Source organism: Aethalodelphis obliquidens, unplaced genomic scaffold, assembly GCF_003676395.1.
Source record: "Aethalodelphis obliquidens isolate GAN/ISIS:26980383/991018 unplaced genomic scaffold, ASM367639v1 scaffold6, whole genome shotgun sequence".
NCBI classification, from domain to species: Eukaryota; Metazoa; Chordata; class Mammalia; order Artiodactyla; family Delphinidae; genus Aethalodelphis; species Aethalodelphis obliquidens.
In genome coordinates, this window is record NW_020837950.1 from 2,938,452 (window position 1) to 2,958,431 (window position 19,980).

The 19,980-nt window shown below is 43.7% G+C and overlaps 1 protein-coding gene across 5 annotated transcripts in view; it reads left to right on the forward strand.

The window, feature by feature from the left end:
- Positions 1-19,980, forward strand: part of LNX1 (ligand of numb-protein X 1) — a 199,445-nt gene that overhangs the window by 79,988 nt on the left and 99,477 nt on the right. Inside the window, exon 1 of one of the 5 annotated variants that reach the window (XM_027102937.1) lies at positions 13,560-14,846. The exons of the other annotated variants lie outside the window; for them this stretch is intronic. Coding sequence (XP_026958738.1) covers positions 14,755-14,846 — 92 coding nt within the window. The 5' untranslated portion in view covers positions 13,560-14,754. Of the gene's footprint in view, positions 1-13,559; positions 14,847-19,980 lie in introns of those variants that run through there. 5 annotated transcript variants of the gene reach the window in all.

Sequence of the window (19,980 nt, forward strand, 5' to 3'; positions counted from 1 at the left end):
TCCATCCATCTCCAGAACTTTTTTCATCCTCTAGAACGAAAACTTCATACCCATTAAAACAAACAAACAAACAAACAAAAAACCTCCCATTCCCTCCTCTCCAGCCGCTAGCGATCGCCATTCTACAATAGTTTCTGTCTCCATGAATTTGACTGCTCTAGGAACCTCATATAAGAAGCATCATTCAATGCCTGTACTTTTGTGATTGGCTTAGTTCATTTGTGTCCATTTGAAATGTGAAAGATACTGGAAAATCTGATGGGCAGCTTTCTCTGAGGCTCCTGATCCCCAAAAAGATTTCCTGGAGGGCATTGCTTACCTTTTCTGTTGTTGTTAAATTTATTTATATTATTTATTTATTGGCTGTGCTGGGTCTTCATTGCTGCGTGTGGGCTTTCTCTAGTTGTGGTGAGCAGGGGCTACTCTTTTTTTAAAATTTTCTTTTATTTATTTTTTTATTCAGCAGGTTCTTATTAGTCATCCATTTTATACACATCAGGGTATACATGTCAATCCCAATCTCCCAATTCATCTCACCACCACCACCCCCCCCCCACTGCTTTCCCCCCCTTGGTTTCCATACATTTGTTCTCTACATCTGTGTCTCAATTTCTGCCCTGCAAACGGGTTCATCTGTACCGTTTTTCTAGATTCCACATATATGCATTAATATGCGATATTTGTTTTTCTCTTTCTGGCTTACTTCACTCTGTATGACAGTCTCTAGATTCATCCACGTCTCTGCAAATGACCCAATTTCGTTCCTTTTTGTGGCTGAGTAATATTCCATTGTATATATGTACCACCTCTTCTTTATCCATTCATCTGTCGATGGGCATTTAGGTTGCTTCCATGACCTGGCTATTGTAAATAGTGCTGCAATGAACACTGGGGTGCATGTGTCTTTTTGAATTATGGTTTTCTCTGGGTATATGCCCAGTAGTGGGATTGCTGGGTCATATGGTAATTCTATTTTTAGTTTTTTAAGGAACCTCCATACTGTTCTCCATAGTGGCTGTATCAATTTACATTCCCACCAACAGTGCAAGAGGGTTCCCTTTTCTCCACACCCTCTCTAGCATTTGTTGTTTGTAGATTTTTCTGATGATGCCCATTCTAACTGGTGTGAGGTGATACCTCATGTAGCTTTGATTTGCATTTCCTTAATAATTAGTGATGTTGAACAGCTTTTCATGTGCCTCTTGGCCTTCTGTATGTCTTCTTTGGAGAAATGTCTATTTAGGTCTTCTGCCCATTTTTGGATTGGGTGGTTTTTTTTTTAATATTGAGCTGCATGAGCTGTTTATATATTTTGGAGATTAATCCTATGTCCATTGATTCATTTGCAAATATTTTCTCCCATTCTGAGGGTTGTCTTTTGGTCTTGTTTATGGTTTCCTTTGCTGTGCAAAAGCTTTTAAGTTTCATTAGGTCCCATTTGTTTATTTTTGTTCTTATTTCCGTTACTCTAGGAGGTGGGTCAACAAAGATCTTGCTGTGATTTATGTCATAGAGTGTTCTTCCTATGTTTTCCTCTAAGAGTTTTATAGTATCTGGTCTTACATTTATGTCTTTAATCCATTTTGAGTTTATTTTTGTGTATGGTGTTAGGGAGTGTTCTAATTTCAGTCTTTTACATGTAACTGTCCAGTTTTCCCAGCACCACTTATTGAAGAGGCTGTCTTTTCTCCATTGTATATCCTTGCCTCCTTTGTCATAGATTAGTTGACCATATGTGTGTGGGTTTATCTCTAGGCTTTCCATCCTGTTCCATTGATCTATATTTCTGTTTTTGTGCCGGTACCATATTGTCTTGATTACTCTGGCTTTGTAGTATAGTCTGAAGTCAGGGAGTCTGTTTCCTCCAGCTCCGTTTTCTTCCCTCAATACTGCTTTGGCTGTTCGGGGTCTTTTGTGTCTCCATACAAATTTAAAGATTTTTTTGTTCTAGTTCTGTAAAAAATGCCTTTGGTTATTTGACAGGGATTGCATTGAATCTGTAGATTGCTTTGGGTAGTATAGTCATTTTCACAATATCGATTCTTCCAATCCAAGAACATACTATATCTCTCCATCTGTTGGTATCATCTTTAATTTCTTTCAACAGTGTCTTATGGTTTTCTGCATATAGGTCTTTTGTCTCCCTAGGTAGGTTTATTCCTAGGTATTTTATTCTTTTTGTTGCAGTGGTAAATGGTAGTGTTTCCTTAATTTCTCTTTAAGAATTTTCGTCATTAGTGTATGGGAATGCAAGAGATTTCTGTGCATTAAGTTTGTATCCTGCATCTTTAGCAAATAACTCTAGTAGTTTTCTGGTGGCATCTTTAGGATTCTCTATGTATAGTATCATGTCATCTGCAAACAGTGACAGTTTTACTTCTTCTTTTACAATGTGTATTCCTTTTATTTCTTTTTCTTCTCTGATTGCTGTGGCTAGGACTTCCAAAACTATGTTGAATAATAGTGGCGAGAGTGGACATCCTCGTCTTGTTCCTGATCTTAGAGGAAATGCTTTCAGGTTTTCACCATTGAGAATGATGTTTGCTGTGGGTTTGTCGTATATGGCCTTTATTATGTTGAGGTAGGGTCCCTCTATGCCCACTTTCTGGAGAGTTTTTATCAGAAATGGGTGTTGAATTTTGTCAAAAGTTTTTCTGCATCTATTGAGTTGAACATATGGTTTTTATTTTTCAATTTGTTACTGTGGTGTATCACATTGATTGATTTGTGTATATTGAAGAATCCTTGCATCCCTGGGATAAATCCCACTTGATCATGGTGTATGATCATTTTAATGCATTGTTGGATTCTGTTTGCTAGTATTTTGTTGAGGATTTTTGCATCTATAGTATCACTGATTTTGGTTTGTAATTTTCTTTTTTTGTAGTACCTTTGTCTGGTTTTGGTACCTCATAGAATTAGTTTGGGAGTGTTCCTTCCTCTGCAATCTTTTGGAAGAGTTTGAGAAGGATGGGTGTTAGCTCTCCTCTAAACATTTGATAGACTTCACCTGTGAAGCTATCTGGTCCTGGACTTTTGTTTGTTGGAAGATTTTTAATCACACTTTCAATTTCATTACTTGTGTTTGGTCTGTTCATATTTTCTATTTCTTCTTGGTTCAGTCTTGGAAAGTTATACCCTTCGAAGAATTTGCCCATTTCTTCCAGGTTGTCCATTTTATAGGCATAGAGTTGCTTCTAGTAGTCTCTTAGGATGCTTTGTATTTCTACTGTGTCTGTTGAAACTTATCCTTTTTCATTTCTAATTTTATTGATTTGAGTCCTCTCCCTCTTTTTTTTTGATGAGTCTGGCTAATGGTTTATCTTCTCAAAGAATCAGCTTTTAGTTTTATTGACTTTGCTATTGTTTTCTTTGTTTCTATTTCATTTATTTCTGCTCTGATCTTTATGATTTCTTTCCTTCTGCTAACTTTAGGTTTTGTTTGTTCTTCTTTATCTAGTTCCTTTAGGTGTAAGGTTAGATTGTTTATTTGAGATTTTTCTTGTTTCTTGAGGTAGGATTGTATAGCTGTAAACTTCCCTCTTAGAACTGCTTCTGCTGTATCCCATAGGTTTTGGATTGTCATCTTTTCATTATCATTTGTCTCTAGGTATTTTTTGATTTCCTCTTTGATTTCTTAAGTGATCTCTTGGTTATTTAGTAAGATTGTTTAGCCTCCATGTGTTTGTGTTTTTTACGTTTTTTTCCCTGTAATTGATTTCTAATCTCATAGCATTGTGGTCAGAAAAGATGCTTGACATGATTTCAATTTTCTTAAGTTTACCGAGGCTTGACTTGTGACCCAAGATGTGATCTATCCTCGAGAATGTTCCATGCACACTTGAGAAGAAAGTATAATCTGCTGTTTTTGGATGGAATGTCCTATAAATATCAATTAAATCTATCTGGTCTATTGTGTCATTTAAAGCTTGTCTTTCCATATTAATTTTCTGTTTGGATGATCTGTCCATTGGTGTAAGTGAGCTGTGAAAGTCCCCCAGTAGTATTGTGTTACTGTCGATTTCCTCTTTTATAGCTGTTAGCAGTTGCCTTATGTATTGAGGTGCTCCTATGTTGGGTGCATATATATTTATAATTGTTATATCTCCTTCTTGGGTTGATCCCTTGATCATTATGTAGTGTCTTTCTTTGTCTCTTGTAACATTCTTTATCTTAAAGTCTATTTTATCTGATATGAGTATTGCTACTCCAGCTTTCTTTTGATTTCCATTTGCATGGAATATCTTTTTCCATCCCCTCACTTTCAGTCTGAACGTGTCCCTAGGTCTGAAGTGCGTCTCTTGTAGACAGCATATATATGGGTCTTGTTTTTGTATCCATTCAGCGAGCCTCTGTCGTTTGTTTGGAGCATTTAATCCATTCACATTTAAGGTAAGTATCGATTTCTTAATTGTTTTGGGTTTGTTTTTGTAGGTCCTTTTCTTCTCTTGTGTTTCCCACTTAGAGAAGTTCCTTTAGCATTTGTTGTACAGCTGGTTTGGTGGTGCTGAATTCTCTTAGCTTTTGCTTGTCTGTAAAGCTTTTGATTTCTCCATCGAATCTGAATGAGATCCTTGCCAGGTAGAGTAATCTTGGTTGTAGGTTCTTCCCTTTCATCTCTTTAAGTATATCATACCACTCCCTTCTGGCTTGTAGAGTTTCTGCTGAGAAATCAGCCGTTAACCTTATGGGAGTTCCCATGTACGTTATTTGTCTTTTTTCCCTTGCTGCTTTCAATAATTTTTCTTTGTCTTTAATTTTTGCCGGTTTGATTACTATGTGTCTTGGCGTGTTTCTCCTTGGGTTTATCCTGTATGGGACTCTCTGCACTTCCTGGACTTGAGTGGCTATTTCCTTTGCCATGTTAGGGAACTTTTCAAGTATAATCTCTTCAAATATTTTCTCGGGTCCTTTCTCTGTCTCTTCTCCTTCTGGGACTCCTATAATGCAAATATTGTTGTGTTTAATGTTGTCCCAGAGGTCTCTTAGGCTGTCTTCATTTCTTTTTATTCTTTTTTCTTTATTCTGTGCCACAGCAGTGAATTCCACCATTCTGTCTTCCAGGTCACTTATCCATTCTTCTGCCTCAGTTATTTTGCTATTGATTCTTTCTAGTGTATTTTTCATTTCAGTTATTGTGTTGTTCATCTCTGTTTGTTTGTTCTTTAATTCTTCTAGATCTTTGTTAAACATTTCTTGCATCTTCTCAATCTTTGCCGCCATTTTTTTCTCAAAGTCCTGGATCATCTTCACTATCATTATTCTGAATTCTTTTTCTGGAAGGTTTCCTATCTCCACTTCATTTAGTTTTTTTTCTGGGGTTTTATCTTGTTCCTTCATCTGGTACATAGCCCTCTGCCTTTTCATCTTGTCTATCTTTCTGTGAATGTGGTTTTTGTTCCACAGGCTGCAGGATTGTAGTTCTTCTTCCTTCTGCTGTCTGCCCTGAGTGGAGGCACTCTTCGTTACGGTGCGCGGGCTTCTTATTTTAGTGGCTTCTCTTGCTTTGGAACACGGGCTGTAGGCATGTGGACTTCAGTAGTTGTGGCACGTGGGTCAGTAGTTGTGGCTCGTGGGCTCTAGACCCCAGGCTCAATAGTTGTGGTGCACGGGCATAGTTGCTCCATGGTATGTGGGATGCTCCTGGACCAGGGCTCAAACCCATGGCCCCTGCATTGGCAGGTGGATTCTTAACCACTGCACCACCAGGTAAGTCTGCTTATCTTTTTTTTTTTTTTTTTTTTTTTTGCAGTACGCGGGCCTCTCACCGTTGTGGCCTCTCCCGTTACGGAGCACAGGCTCCGGACGCACAGGCTCAGCAACCATGGCTCATGGGCCTAGCCACTCCACGGCACGTGGGATCTTCCCGGGCCGGGGCACGAACCCGCGTCCCCTGCATTGGCAGGCAGACTCTCAACCACTGCACCCCCAGGGAAGCCCTGCTTATCTTTTTATGTAAGGAAAAAATGTCTCCCACTTTGGCCCATGATTATTAGAATTTTCTCTGTATGAGAATTGGCAACATCCAACTCTCCTTTGAGGAGATGTGAGGTATTTTCAACTAAGTTTTTAAAAGGAGAAATTTAGAAACCTTTTGTCCTTCAAGCGATTTGTTCTGCAAATTTTTCAGCCAAGGTACACACACTGGTGGTAGAACACTGGTCTGACTGCTCCTGCTGGTGGCCAACATCACCCACTCCACCTGTCCGCCTCTTACTTCGTCCACTCACATTGTCACGGTCCTGAATGTTCCTCGTGTGGACGGCCCAGGGGCACCCCTGGGTCTTGGGTATAGGAGTTACTCTCTTAGAGCGTTTAAGGTGCTTAATAAAGCGTGAACAATAATACCACAGTTATTTTGTAAGAGGAAATTTGGAAGCTGGTATTTATCTTGGTTCCTGTTGTAACAAGGGCAAGAGGCAGGCGCAGGTGTTTTTTTCAAAGGTCACATTCCTTAAGTCATGAATCTGAGTCTTTGTCTTTGCGCACACACAGAATCCCTAACATGGAAGTTTGCGTCCAAAGCAATGGCCTGGGTGTAATGCTTCACACATGTTTTCCGTATAATTACGTCAGTGAATCCACTTTTCTCCCCTAAGATGTTGCACCAAATGCATCTATCTCAGGTTTCTGGGCTGCCTCTGACCCTCTGTGATTGTTGGTGTGTAAACTAGGATGTGGCTCTTCTCTGATTGCCCGGAAGGAAGTGTGGCCAGAGGAGAAGGGGTAAGGGAGTCTATGTGTGACTTCTGCTGCAAGTTTTACCCAGGTAGGAGAGGCATTGTCTGGAGGGGGAGTTGGTCTGGGGTCAGAGGTTAGATGCAGACAGATGCTGATGGGGGACCAGAGCCAAGACTGAGGTCACACTGGGTAGGGGAAGTGAGGAGATGAGGAAGAGAAAGGCTCTGGTAGACCTCCCTCCCACCTTCCTGTGTTCCCGATGTTTGCCGTCTATATATTTGTTTTGGGAGGTGTATTCGTTTCCTATTGCTGTTCTAACAAACGATCACAAACTTAGTGGCTTAAAACAGTGCAAGTGTGTTACCTTCCAGTTCTGAGGATTCAAAGTCCAACACGGGTCTCACTAACATCAAGGTGTTGGGAGGTTAGTTCCTTTTGGCTCTAGAGGAGAATCCCTTTCCTTACGGCCTCTAGTTTCCAGAGGCCACCTGCGTTCCTTGGCCTGTGGCCTCTTTCTCCATCTTCAAAGCCAACAGCGTAAAATCTCTCTCTCTCTTCTCCCACCTTTCCCTTCTTTCTCTCTGTCTCTCTCCTCTCCTTCCATCACCACATCTCTTTCTATGACTCTAATCCTCCTGCCTTTCTTGTATAAGGACACTGGGATCCAGTCAGTGAATCCACCTGGATAATTCAGCCTCCTTTCCTCATCTCAAGATTTAACTTAGGGCTTCCCTGGTGGCTCAGTGGTTGAGAGTCCGCCTGCCGATGCAGGGGACACAGGTTCGTGCCCTGGTCCGGGAAGATCCCACATGCTGCGGAGTGGCTGGGCCCGTGAGCCATGGCCGCTGAGCCTGCACGTCCGGAGCCTGTGCTCTGCGGCGGGAGAGGCCTCAGCAGCGAGAGGCCCGCGTACCGCTAAAAAAAAAAAAAGATTTAACTTAGTCACATCTGCAAATCCCTTTTGCCATGTGAGGTAACATATTCACATGTTCTGAGGATGAGTAGGTGGACATCTTTTGGGGGGGGATGGTGGTCATTATTCTGCCCACTGCTGGAGTTTTGCAGGGGGAAGGGTAGAGAGGAGAGAGACAAGGAAAGAAATAGGAGCACTCTCTGGAGAGAAAGTGGAAGCACAGCAGTCCTTCCTCAGCCCCTGATCAAGAAGTGATTTGGGGCCAAGAATATCCCTAAAAATTGGGATAAGATAGCACCTGGATCTGAGAGCAAGGCCGGAGCAGAAGTGGTGCAGGGGAAGGTCTGGGAAGAGGCGGGGGGCGAGGTGTGCTCTGGGGTGCAGAAGAGAGATGACACAAGTGCACCTCAGCTGCCCAGAGTGGGAATTTCGTTCCCCTGCCCACGCAGGCCGTGTGACCCACACACCTCAAGGAAGCCTGGGGAAAAGACCTGCTGAACACTCAGCTGATAACGAGATGCACATGTGAAAGACAACAGTGAGGAAAGAACCCAAAGCTAGTTGAAATCATCTCTCTGAGCTGCGGCCTCAGAGTCCTTCACAGGCCCCCTCAGCACCCTTGACGATGAGGAAACTCTCACGCAAGGGAGGTGTTGGGCCCCATGCTTGCTGTGAGTCTCTCCACACTTGGGCTTCCTAAGTAGGTTGAAACCAACATTTCCAAAAATATGTTATATTTGGGCTTCCCTGGTGATGCAGTGGTTGAGAGTCTGCCTGCCGATGCAGGGGACATGGGTTCGTGCCCCGGTCCGGGAAGATCCCACATGCCGCGGAGTGGTTGGGCCCGTGAGCCATGGCCGCTGAGCCTGCGCATCCGGAGCCTGTGCTCCGCAACGGGAGAGGCCACAACAGTGAGAGGCCCACGTACTGCAAATATATATATATATATGTTATATTTGTTAGTCATCAAATGCTTAATATACACTTCCTTCCCTCAGGCTTCCTGAGCATTAGCCAGGATTCAGAATTTGGAACTAATCCAGAGCCTGACTCTAGAGCCCTCTTGGGCCTTGGGCCTGTGACTGGGCGGGTAGACTACCTCTTCCTCCCCTTAGAAGAGAGGTTAGATTAAGTAGTTACTTAATATAAAAGTAATTAAGTAGTTACTTAGTTACCTCTGGAGTCCCTTAAACTAGGAAAACTCAGAGGTTACCAGAAGGCAAGTGTTTGCCTTACGTTCCCATATGACGCTTCCAGGCTGGTGGCGGCTTGTGTGTGAGTGTGGTCATATGTTTGTACTAGAAGACAGATTTATTTATCATTTTTGCATTCTTGGTTTCAGTATTTAAAATGTAATGAGTTAAAAAAAAGTCTTTCGGACTTCCCTGGTGGTCCGGTGGTTAAGACTCTGGGCTTCCACTGAAGGGGACATGGGTTTGATCCCAGATCAGAGAATTAAGATCCCGCATGCAATGCGGTGCAGCTAAAAAAAAAAAAAAAAAAAATTCTTTGGCTGATGGCGCTTTGATGAATATAAACTAGGCAGGCTGAGAATCGACCTAGAATGGAGAACTTCACTGTAATTCTGGCTGAGAACCACCGGGAGACCGATGTGGACCCACACACGCCCTTCCAGGGGGTCCTAGAGAGCGAACGGTTCAGGGCTTCATGAGAAACTCCGCATGTAGGTTTCTCCACCTGTACAATGGGTATTTATGTCAGTTGGCTCCTTGGATACTAAGCTCTTGCAGAAATGAATCACATTTAGAATGTTTCCATTGTCCCTTTAGAAAAGAACATGTGCTCGAGAACTGTTTTCCCAAGGTCTCTGTTCATGGCCTGTCCATAGGATCACGCTAATAATAACAGTAGACTTGAGCCAGGGATGCTGGCTGTTTTTCTGCAGAATTCATGGCATTTGTAAACATTGTTATCCTACTACTTCAGACCCTGGGTTGAATGTAAATCCTGAAGTCAAACGTGTAGGACCAACTGTGAGTGTGCATGCCTAGCTGGACCAGCAATGACGTGGACAACTATTTCTGACTTCCGACTAGAGGGTTCTTCTGTGGAAGTAGATCTGAGCGTGTGAGCTAATGTTTGGAATTTTCTGGATAATTCTGTTGATTTCTGCCCTCTTAGATGCTAGCAGACTCCTGTCACATGGGTCTACTCTAAAGAATGCCCATGAAGGCGATGGGCTTGTTGAGTCAAATGGCAGCCTCCCCAACCAAGGGACGTTGGCAGTGGACATGGTGAGGGCACAGTAGAGGGTCAATTCAATGCATATCTCTTGACCCAGACCAGCAGTGAGAGGGCACGTGGAGGCGAAGCTTTTCCTTCCTTGATCCTGAGTGGGAGTTATCTTAGCCTCAAGGCTACAGCTTTATGCAATATCATCATCTGCATATATAATATTTATCAAGGATCCACCACAGGCCAGGCCCAGAATGAAAGAAAAATCTATATAAGCCATGATTTCTGCCTCTGAGAAAATGACCTTTGAAAGGTAAAAGAGAGAATTTGAAAACACATACACATTGAATTTTTTCATGGGACAAGTCACGTTGCTCTTGAGTTTCTGTCTCATGGAAGATAATAAAAATGGGAGATAGTGAAGTTGACCCTCCTTCAGCATTTACTGGCACGAATAAAGAGCTCATTGTTCAGTGTTTTGAAAACATCCCTGAATGAAAACGTGATGGCATTAGCACACCTGACTGAAGGTTCTCTAGGGTTATTTTCTTGATTAACTTTAAGCCCTATGTCCTGGAACTTTCTTCCCCAAAGGCCTACCCTGGAACCTCTCCTGACCTTTTCTTTTATCAGGGGCCCTTTTCTGGAGTGTGTTCCATAAACACAGGCTCAGCTAGCTGCCTACAGGGCAGGGAAGATTTTACTGCCAGAGTGAAGGTCTGGGGAGTATTACCCTACGGAAAGGTGGGCAGGTGACAAGTCATGTTGGCCATTTCAGCCTGGGTCAACATCTCCACCCTAACTGTGTTTGACATACATCCTTCATGTGACTTTCTAACCATGAACTCAATTTTCTCCTGGCCCTACCTGGCTGAAGTCTGCTCTTTTAGCTCTCCTGGGCACAGAAGAGATGGGGCAATGCCTTTGCGTTACTTTCTGAGAGAACCATTGAGTGCCCATCAGATTATGCTCCAAGCAATTCTTTAAAGAAACCACAGGCTCCTGGGCACTTATTTCCAGAAATCTTCCTTACCTTTTTCCTTTCTTCCTGGACATTTTATTATCCATCCATATACATGCTCAATCTCTGCCATCACTCTCATAAAGTATGAAGCCCTTTTTTGCTAATTTGCCTCTGATCAAGAAAGATTGGTCCAAAAAATGGTCTCTTTAACTGAGTTGAATTCTCTTTCATTCAACAAATATTCATTGAGCATCTACTGCATTCTAGGCACTGTGGTGAGGATACAATAGAGAACAGGACCAGTAGAACTCCTGCCCTAAACGAATTCCCTGTCTAGTGAAGAGAAAAGAGACAGGAAAACAGGAGGTGATTGGTGATGGGTGATGTCTGAGCTGACATTTAAGGATACATAGGACTCAGGCAGGCAGAGCCTGGATGCATTGATTAGGGTTAGGACTGTTTACTAGCAAGGAAGCTACACAGCAATCCATGAGCATTTGAAGGTAGGATTTTATTTGCAAAAGATTGTATTAGGTAGGATTACATCTGATGGCAGGTAATAAAAAATTCAGGTTATATTGTTCTAACTATGTAAAAGTTTTCTTGTTCTCATTTAACACAAAGTCAGGGGCTAGGAAGCCCACAACTAGTATGATGTTGCCATGATGCCGTCAGGAATCCAGGCTCCTGATTTTCGATTAGCATTCATCCTCAAGTTTGTCACCTCATGGCCACAAGATGGCTGTTCAAAATCCGTCATCACATCCAAGTTCCATACGGAAAGAACCAGGCAGGAAGAGCAAAATGCAATGTACAAACTGAGACTCCCTCCTTTAAAGAGCTTTCTGGGATGCCTAACCCAGTCATTTCTTCTTATACCTCATTGGCTAGTATCATGTTACATGGCTGCTTATCTATAGGAGAGGCGAAGTGCATCACCACCATGAACAAAACCTGGGTGCTGTTCAAAAGAAGAAGAGCAGGGCTTCCCTGGTGGCGCAGTGGTTGAGAGTCCGCCTGCCGATGCAGGGGACGCGGGTTCGTGCCCTGGTCTGGGAGGATCCCACATGCTGCGGAGCGGCTGGGCCCGTGAGCCATGGCTGTTGGGCCTGCGCGTCCAGAGCCTGTGCTCCACAACGGGAGAGGCCACGGCAGTGAGAGGCCCACGTACCGCAAAAAAAAAAAAAAAAAAAAAAAAAAGGAAGAAGAGGAAATTAGATATTGGATAAGAGACCAGCAGTTTCTGCAAGAGCGACAGAAGCAACAACAAAAAACAATACCTTCATTTTTATATTGCATCATATATCCATTAATGCATCTTATCGTATGGAAATACAAGGAGGTGAAAGGCAGACATCCTTCTTTTTTCACAAAGACTTGGAGAAGCAATCTGACCTTACCAAGGTTATCAGAAATACAATCCAGTACACTCTGAAGCCCACAGTATGTGTTATATATGATATTGTTTATGAGTTATGCTCTATACAGTAGATCTTGGACATTCAAGAAGAGTATGTCCCAGGACTCTGAAACTCTATATTCAGGAAAAGACTGTAACATGCCACATCCCTAATAGAGCAGGAGGAAAGAAAGGTCAGGACCAGAATAGCAAAGCCTCTTGAAACTAGATGCTGAGCTAGCTGCCAGCTAGGCTCATCCACTATTACTAGTGGCTGTCAATAACAGCATTTATAACAATAGCTAACACTCATTGAGTCCTTTGTTCTTACAGGCATTATTTCATTCCACCTTCGTAACAACACTGTGAGTTAAGCATACTATCATTGTCTTTCCTCTACAGAGGAGGATATGGAAGTTCAGAGAGGTTAAGCAACATGCCCAGTGTCACACAGCTCATTCGTGGCAGAGCTAAGGTTCAGATTCAAGCCTGTTTGACTACAGCATCTAAATTCCAAACCTAATTTCCTTTTTACGGCTCTTCACTGGATCTGACTCACTCTTGCATACCAGACAAAGAGAATGGAATTCAAATTAGGACCTCAAAAAATTATAAATTAATAGATGCCATGCTTTCTCAAGGTTGCTTGTCTTCAGATCTAAAGTGTCGGAGTTAAATCTGTACATTCTCAGGGTCTACCGTAGTTAACTCTTTCAGCCCTGCCTTGGGTGAATGCAGATCTCTGATGCCAAATTCCCTCTGACTACACTGTTTATTGCACGTGGTCTCATCCCGGAGATTTTTGTCTGGTCTTCTTCCTGTGAAGTGGAGTTTGCTGTAATTGCTTGGTTGTCATTAATGTAACTATCCCTTTGAGCCATTTCTTTTTTTTTTTTAATCTTTATTGGACTATAACTGCTTTACAATGGTGCATTACTTTCTGCTTTATAACAAAGTGACTCAGTTATACATATATATATGTTCCCATATCTCTTCCCTCTCGCGTCTCCCTCCCTCCCACCCTCCCTATCCCACCCCTCTAGGTGGTCACAAAGCACCGAGCTGATCTCCCTGTGCTATGCGGCTGCTTCCCATTAGCTACCTATCTTACGTTTGGTAGTGTATATATGTCCATGCCACTGTCTCACTTTGTCACAACTTACCCTTCCCCCTCCCCATAGCCTCAAGTCCATTCTCTAGTAGGTCTGTGTCTTTATGCCCGTCTTACCCCTAGGTTCTTCATGACATTTTCTTTTTTCTTAGGTTCCATATATATGTGTTAGCATATGGTATTTGTCTTTCTCTTTCTGACGTACTTCACTCTGTATGACAGACTCTAGGTCCATCCACCTCACTACAACTAACTCAGTTTCGTTTCTTTTTATGGCTGAGTAATATTCCATTGTATATATGTGCCACATCTTCTTTATCCATTCATCCCTTTGAGCCATTTCTATTAAGGTTTAGGCCTTCAGTTAGCAAAATGGATTTTAATGTTCGTAAATATAACATGAGCTAGAAGGAGAGGAGTCTGGGGCTTCTGTGGCATTCCAGAGCTTAAGCGTGCAAAGTAGCCCTAGTGTTAAGATAGACAGTACAGTCTAGAATCACAGATCTCAGCGCTGGAAGAGATGTTATGGCCCAGCCTCTACAGAACCAGGTAGGTAAGGCATTATTAGCTCCATTTCAAAGGTGAGATGACTGAAGCTCAGAGCTTCAGTGAAATGCCCAGAATCCGACAGCTAGTACCAGAGCCTAATTCAGTTATTCAGGGGTTATGCAGGATGAATGGAGTGACTTGTTCTTACAGATCAGGAGCCTATATACACTGTTTGGACAGAACTTTATGTCTGTCTGTCAAGGCTCTTTATTAGTCTCAGAGAGAATGACAGCGCCTATTCTGACATAGGGACAGTTTGCAGCTTAACAAGGAAACCATCACTTCTCTCGCCTCTGACAGTGTAGTCAGGACAGCACCAGGTAAAATACCCTAAATGCATATTCTAAATATACGTGTATAAGTGGAGTTGGTTCATTTTAACATTCCTGTGTCACAGCATCCAAAGATTCACATTGAGCTCAGAGCTCCAAGCTGTGTTCCAGAAATGCTGATCTCCTCCAGTGTCTTCCTCCAACAAGCTGGAGGACAGCTTCTGAGTATTTGCTTATTCACACGGTGGGCTCTGAATATGCCATGTTCACGCCCTCTTCCAACACAGATTAGCTTCCCGCCCATCTGCTCCCAGCCAGTGATGTAGATGTACCAGCTGCTTCCCAAGAACCAGTCGGCATCCTGTAGGAGGGGCAGGTCCCTTTCCCAGGTCCCTTTCCCTGCTGCCTGCTCTCAGCCTCAGCCCTCTCGCCAACCACGGTGGGTCCCTCCGTTCTCACTTCTCCCCATCTGAGAATCAGAGCACACAAACCTCTTATGAGCCCATGATTTATCAGCACAGCTCCAGCTAAGGGCTCTAAGTCTGATTCTCTATGATCTACTGATTGTGGGAACATGGCAAGGGTTGTTTAAAGGGACTGGGCTGGGCTGGGCCCCTGCAGCTGACAGACAGAAGGTGGCTGGGGAAAAAGCTGCCCTCTAATCGGAAAATGAAGGCGCTTCTATTGCTGGTCCTGCCTTGGCTCAGCCCTGCCAACTACACTGACAATGTGGGCAACCTACACTTCCTGTACTCAGAACTGTGAGTCCCCCTCTCACCGTGCCTGCCTGTGTTTGTGTATTGGGTATGGTCGGGGGTGGGACCTGAGTCCGTTTCTTGGCTGGTATGTCGGTTTAGAGGAATAAATTCCACATGCACTGGATGCACTTGGACAAAACACACTGCCGGCAGTTTAAAGCAGCGTGCTTAGCTGTCTGTGACTTAACAAAAAAACCACCATCTTATTGATGCAGTGCTTTCCCAACAAGGCGTTTTTTTCCCTGCTTCTGTGCCAACACTGCTTTCTCTTTTTTGGTACTCTGCTTTTTCTCAATAGATGTGTCTTCTCTTCCTTCCATAAATAGAACCAAAGAACAGAGGCTGCATGCACAGATGTGCAGTCTCTATCAGGCATTTCTAGTTATGAGCAGATAGCATCCTTTTTTGAGACAGTCGGTCTCCATACCTGCAAACACAAAGAGTATCAGTACAGGGGCAAGATAGCCCTATAGGTAAAAAAAACCTCTACATCCATTTTGTTTTTATTTTTGATAATTTTTATACATGGGAAAGCAGAAAGAACGCTGCAGTGAACACCCATATTCATGTCACCTAGATTTAATGATTAACATTTTGTCACTTTTGCCTCATTTGTTTTATTTTTTTTTACAGAAGTGGTTTGGAGTAGATTGCAGTCATCATAACATTTTACCTCTAAATATTTCATTATGCATCTCTAAAAAAGAAAGACATTTTCCACCATGACCTATGTCCATTTTGTAAGGGGAAATGACTCATGTCTCCAACCTTTAGAGTGATATGTTTCTGGTTCTTTTTTGTTAATAAGCTTTGAAAGAGGATTGCAGACTGATGTGAACAGCTTCTAGCAATCAGGTGAAAGGTGCTGCTGTGTGTGCCTCAGTGTTTGCAGAACTTACAAAAATGTAGTTCTCCTTACTCACCAGACCGGTAAAAATAGCAAGAGTTGGCTTATGTATAAATCAGAGTCAGTGGGCAAATGAAGAAGACTCTATAAACAGAGTCCAAAGAGCCCAGACTAGAAAAGCTTGACTGGTCAGATTTAGATAGAGACCCCCACATGTTTAGATATAACCAGTGCCTCTGTTATAGTTAGACAGACTAACCAATTTGCCCAGCACAGTAGATGCTCAATAAATGCTCCATAAGTAGAGAAAAGAATGAATGACCTGGGTCTTTGGAGGCACGTCATTCATTTTGAGGACTCTTCATTTCAGGATTTCCTGGTCCTACCTTATTGGAATGTTACCCCAGTACACCTTGGATAAGAAGGTTCAAAGAGAAAGTACCTAGCTTAAGCCTGAATAGTGAGCATCTCCGGGGTGATGATGACATTGTGGAAGCTTTTCTAGAAAAATATACAATGGCAGAATTCATTGGGATGGTGAAAAGGCCCTTTCCTCTCTCTTGATGGATGCCGAAGGTACCTATGAAATCTAGTGCCCAAAAGCATTCCTCCCCACCCTTGTCACCGGCACCCCTCCACCTCCACCCCCAGCCCCCATCTGCTATCCTTGTTAGTTGCTGTATTCGTTTCCTAGGGCTGCTGTAACAAATTACATACACAAAACAACACAAATTTATTCTCTTACAGTTCTGGAGGCTAGAAGTTTGAAATCAAGGTGTCAATAGGGCCACACCCTGTGAAGGCTGTAGGGGAGAATCCTCCCTTGCCTCTTCCAGCTTCTGGTGGCTCCAGGCATTCCTTGGCTTGTGGCTGCATCCCTCCAGTCTCTGCCTCCGTCTTCACATGGCCTTCCACTGTGTGTGCTCTCTGATTCTACATCTTCTCTTCTTATAAGGATGCTTGTCACTGGATTTAGGGCCCACCTGGATAATCCAGGATGATCTCATCTTGAGAGCCTTAGCTTAATTGCATCTGTAAGACTCTTTATCCAAGTAGGGTCACATTCACAGGTTCTGGGTGGCATATCTTTTTGGGGCCACCATCCAACCCACGACAGGTGCTAATGAGGAGCCTTTCCATTGAGTTACTTTCTGTTTTATAGCCTAATTAAAGGAAGGCTCTTCATACTGGCTTACCGTTTTCTTTTCTGCACATGCGTGAATCAAAGGCAACTTTTCTGTTGAATAACTGAGCGAACGCAAGCTGCCCATTCTTTCTGAGACGTGAAGCAATCCAGGAAGCGTGACGCCAGAAAAGTGCAAAGACCATGTTCCCATACTGATTAGACAGAACTTTCTTGGAAGCTTCCAGTTGCTAGGGATGCTTTATAAGAGAATCCTGTGCGGCTGTTACCTGATGCTGCTGGTGGTCATGAACTAATTGGTGAATTCATGACACATTGCAGGTACTGTGGCAGGTGCTGGAAGGAATACAGGCAATAAAAAATTAGTCACACTACCCACCCTCTAGGAGCTGAGGATCTGATTGAGAAGACAACATTTATGCAGATAAGAAATATAAACAATGATCCAAGGCATAAGAGGGTACGTCTTTTAAGCAGTAGGGCAGGTAACCTGTTGAGAGGAGGTGGAGATTGTGCAGTTCGGTGAAATTGATCAGGGAAAGCTTGGGGAGAAGTTGGGGGTTTGAGTGGGATGTTGAAGTAATAAGGGAGGAATTAGGCAGAGTCAGAACTGGAGGGAGAAAGCAGTTTCAGGCAGGGTCAGTTGCACTGGTAAAAAGGGCTAGGAGTTGGCTAACCCTTTGGTTGGTCAGCAAAGGTTTGGAAAACAACTGAGAGCCGTGCGTGGTACTGTGGGTCTGCTCAGCATTCTCAGAGCGGGGGCCGTCGGGTGATGAGGTGCTACCGTAGGCCGCTGGGATCGTGAAGGTGGAGGGGACTCATTGGGAAGCGTGAGAAGCCAGGCTTCCCCCTGCCACCCTCGTCTGAGCTTTGGCATCCAGTGAGGCTGGCCCTGTGTCCCGAGCTTCCAGCCGCAGAGCTCCTCCTGGATTTTCCTTTCTCTCTGACACTAAGCCTCTCTCAGGCTGAGTCCTGTTCCCTCAGGGCCCCACTGGAAACCTGGAGCTAATGCAGTAAACGGATTCAAACTTAAGAGGTGGCAGCTAGAGGTCTCAAACTCAAATGCCTACAGGAACCAGGCAGGAGTTATCTGAACATGGGATTCATTCGCGTATAAGACCAGAGGAAGAGGTGAGGCCTCTGAACAACTGCTGAGAAAATACATGTATATATATAATGTCTAAAGGTATTTAAACCCCAAATAAAACAAAAACACCATGTCCAATCCAGCAGATCGCTTCTGCCTGGTTTGGCCTTGAGGGCCAAGAGTTTATGACCCTGGACAGCTGCTTCTTTAAACATTTCCGTGGACACCTGTTGCCATGACCCAGAGGAGAGTGAATTCCATGGAAGGAGCCTAAAACCAGAATATTTGGTGTAAAAGAGTCCCAGTCAGAGGTTAGGGGACAGGGAGCCTAGGACTACTCCTGGGGTCTATGAAAAACATGCCATAAGGATCAAGGGCAATGCTTTCTTCTACAAGCCCTCACCCGCCGGACTCCCACAAACTCTTTTTGAACTTCCTAGACCCCCAAGCAAATTTATGAAATAGACTTTGAGTCTCGTGGACCTGAGCACGGATCCAGCCTTCTCATCGTTCTGGGTCTGTTTACAGCCTCACGCGTGACAAGACTTACAGGTGAATGAAGTCCTTGGAACAGCGGGGGTTCTGAGGACCCCCCCCCCACAGAAGAACCGAGGTCCCTGTTTGTCTTTTAAAATGCAGATGTTTGGGCTCTAAATCAATTCGCTAAAACAAAAATCTTGGCAGGGGAGGGTGCATCCGTTTTCATGCTTAAGTTCCCCAGGTGATCCTTATGGAGCCCATCCTATTTTCATGCTTAACAAGCTCCCCACGTGATCCTTATGGAGCCCATCCTATTTTCATGCTTAACAAGCTCCCCACGTGATCCTTATGGAGCCCATCCTATTTTCATTCTTAACAAGCTCCCCAGGTGATCCTTATGGAGCCCATCCTATTTTCATTCTTAACAAGCTCCCCAGGTGATCCTTATGGGCACTATAATTTAAGAACCTTTAGCTCCAGTTCAGATGCAGACTCACTCTGACTTCTCCCCCATGGAAGATCATCTCTGTGCGTCTCCTCCGTGTCTCCTCTGCTGTATATCACCAGCAGCGTTCCTGTCCGTCTCCTCTGCCTGGTGAGTCCTTAGAAGGAGAGCTTTTTGAGAGATGTTAATTTCTGTACACCCAGCTTCTGCGCGGTATAAGCTTAAGTTGAACTAAATGAAACGGATTTGCCTCATGTCTTGGCTAATTCCTTGGCGAGCTGGCCTATCTCAGGTTTTGCAGGAAGCAGCACTGGGCATGAATAACTGACATGGCTGCTTCTGTGGTCAGTGATCTCCCCTGGCTTTTGTGACGTTTGTTTAAATATTTTGTTTAGCAAAAATCCCAGGGAAAAACCTTAGAGTTTGGTGGGGTGGTGAGATGCATTTTATGGTCCAGCCCCTACTCTCAAGAGCTATTGACAGAAAATTGAAAGTTTTGTCATCTTTCCTTAGCCTTTCACAACTCTAGCTCCTACAGCCCCTGCAAAGACTTCTTACTTTGTGTCCTATTTTGGTAGATGCTGTGTTCATGCCCATGGTGTAAAGTTTGAGTGAGTTCTGAGTAGGCATACAGTGAGTTGGAGCCCTGTTTCTCAAAGCAGGTAACTGTCCTTTGTTTTAGTAGATGAAGGTATCGATGAGACAGCTAGGTGTGGTCGCTGGGGGATGAGAGGTCCCTGAAACTGGTGCTATTGCTGTAGCTGTGTGGCTTCTCAGAAAGCCAGGGCATGCTGGCTCTCTTTCTAGCTTACAGTCAAATATTCTTGGTTGGGAACCGGCATCACTATGAACAGTATCCATGCCCGTATCTGGAGACAAAAATTACACTCTCTCCCCTGACTCCTGTAGAAACAGTAGCTCTAAGGCGGGAAGGTTTATTCCCCCTAGAGTTTTGTGCTCGGGAAATTAAAATGAACAACTCCAGTTTTGCAACTTGAATCATTTAAGGTTGTGGAAAAATGTCTCCTGGAGAAACTGCCAGGTGCAGCAGGAGTTATGAGGCAGCCCTGTGTGTGTCGTTCCTGGGACACATGTCTCGGGTCCAAGGAGCCCAACCACCCATCGCCTCCCTGG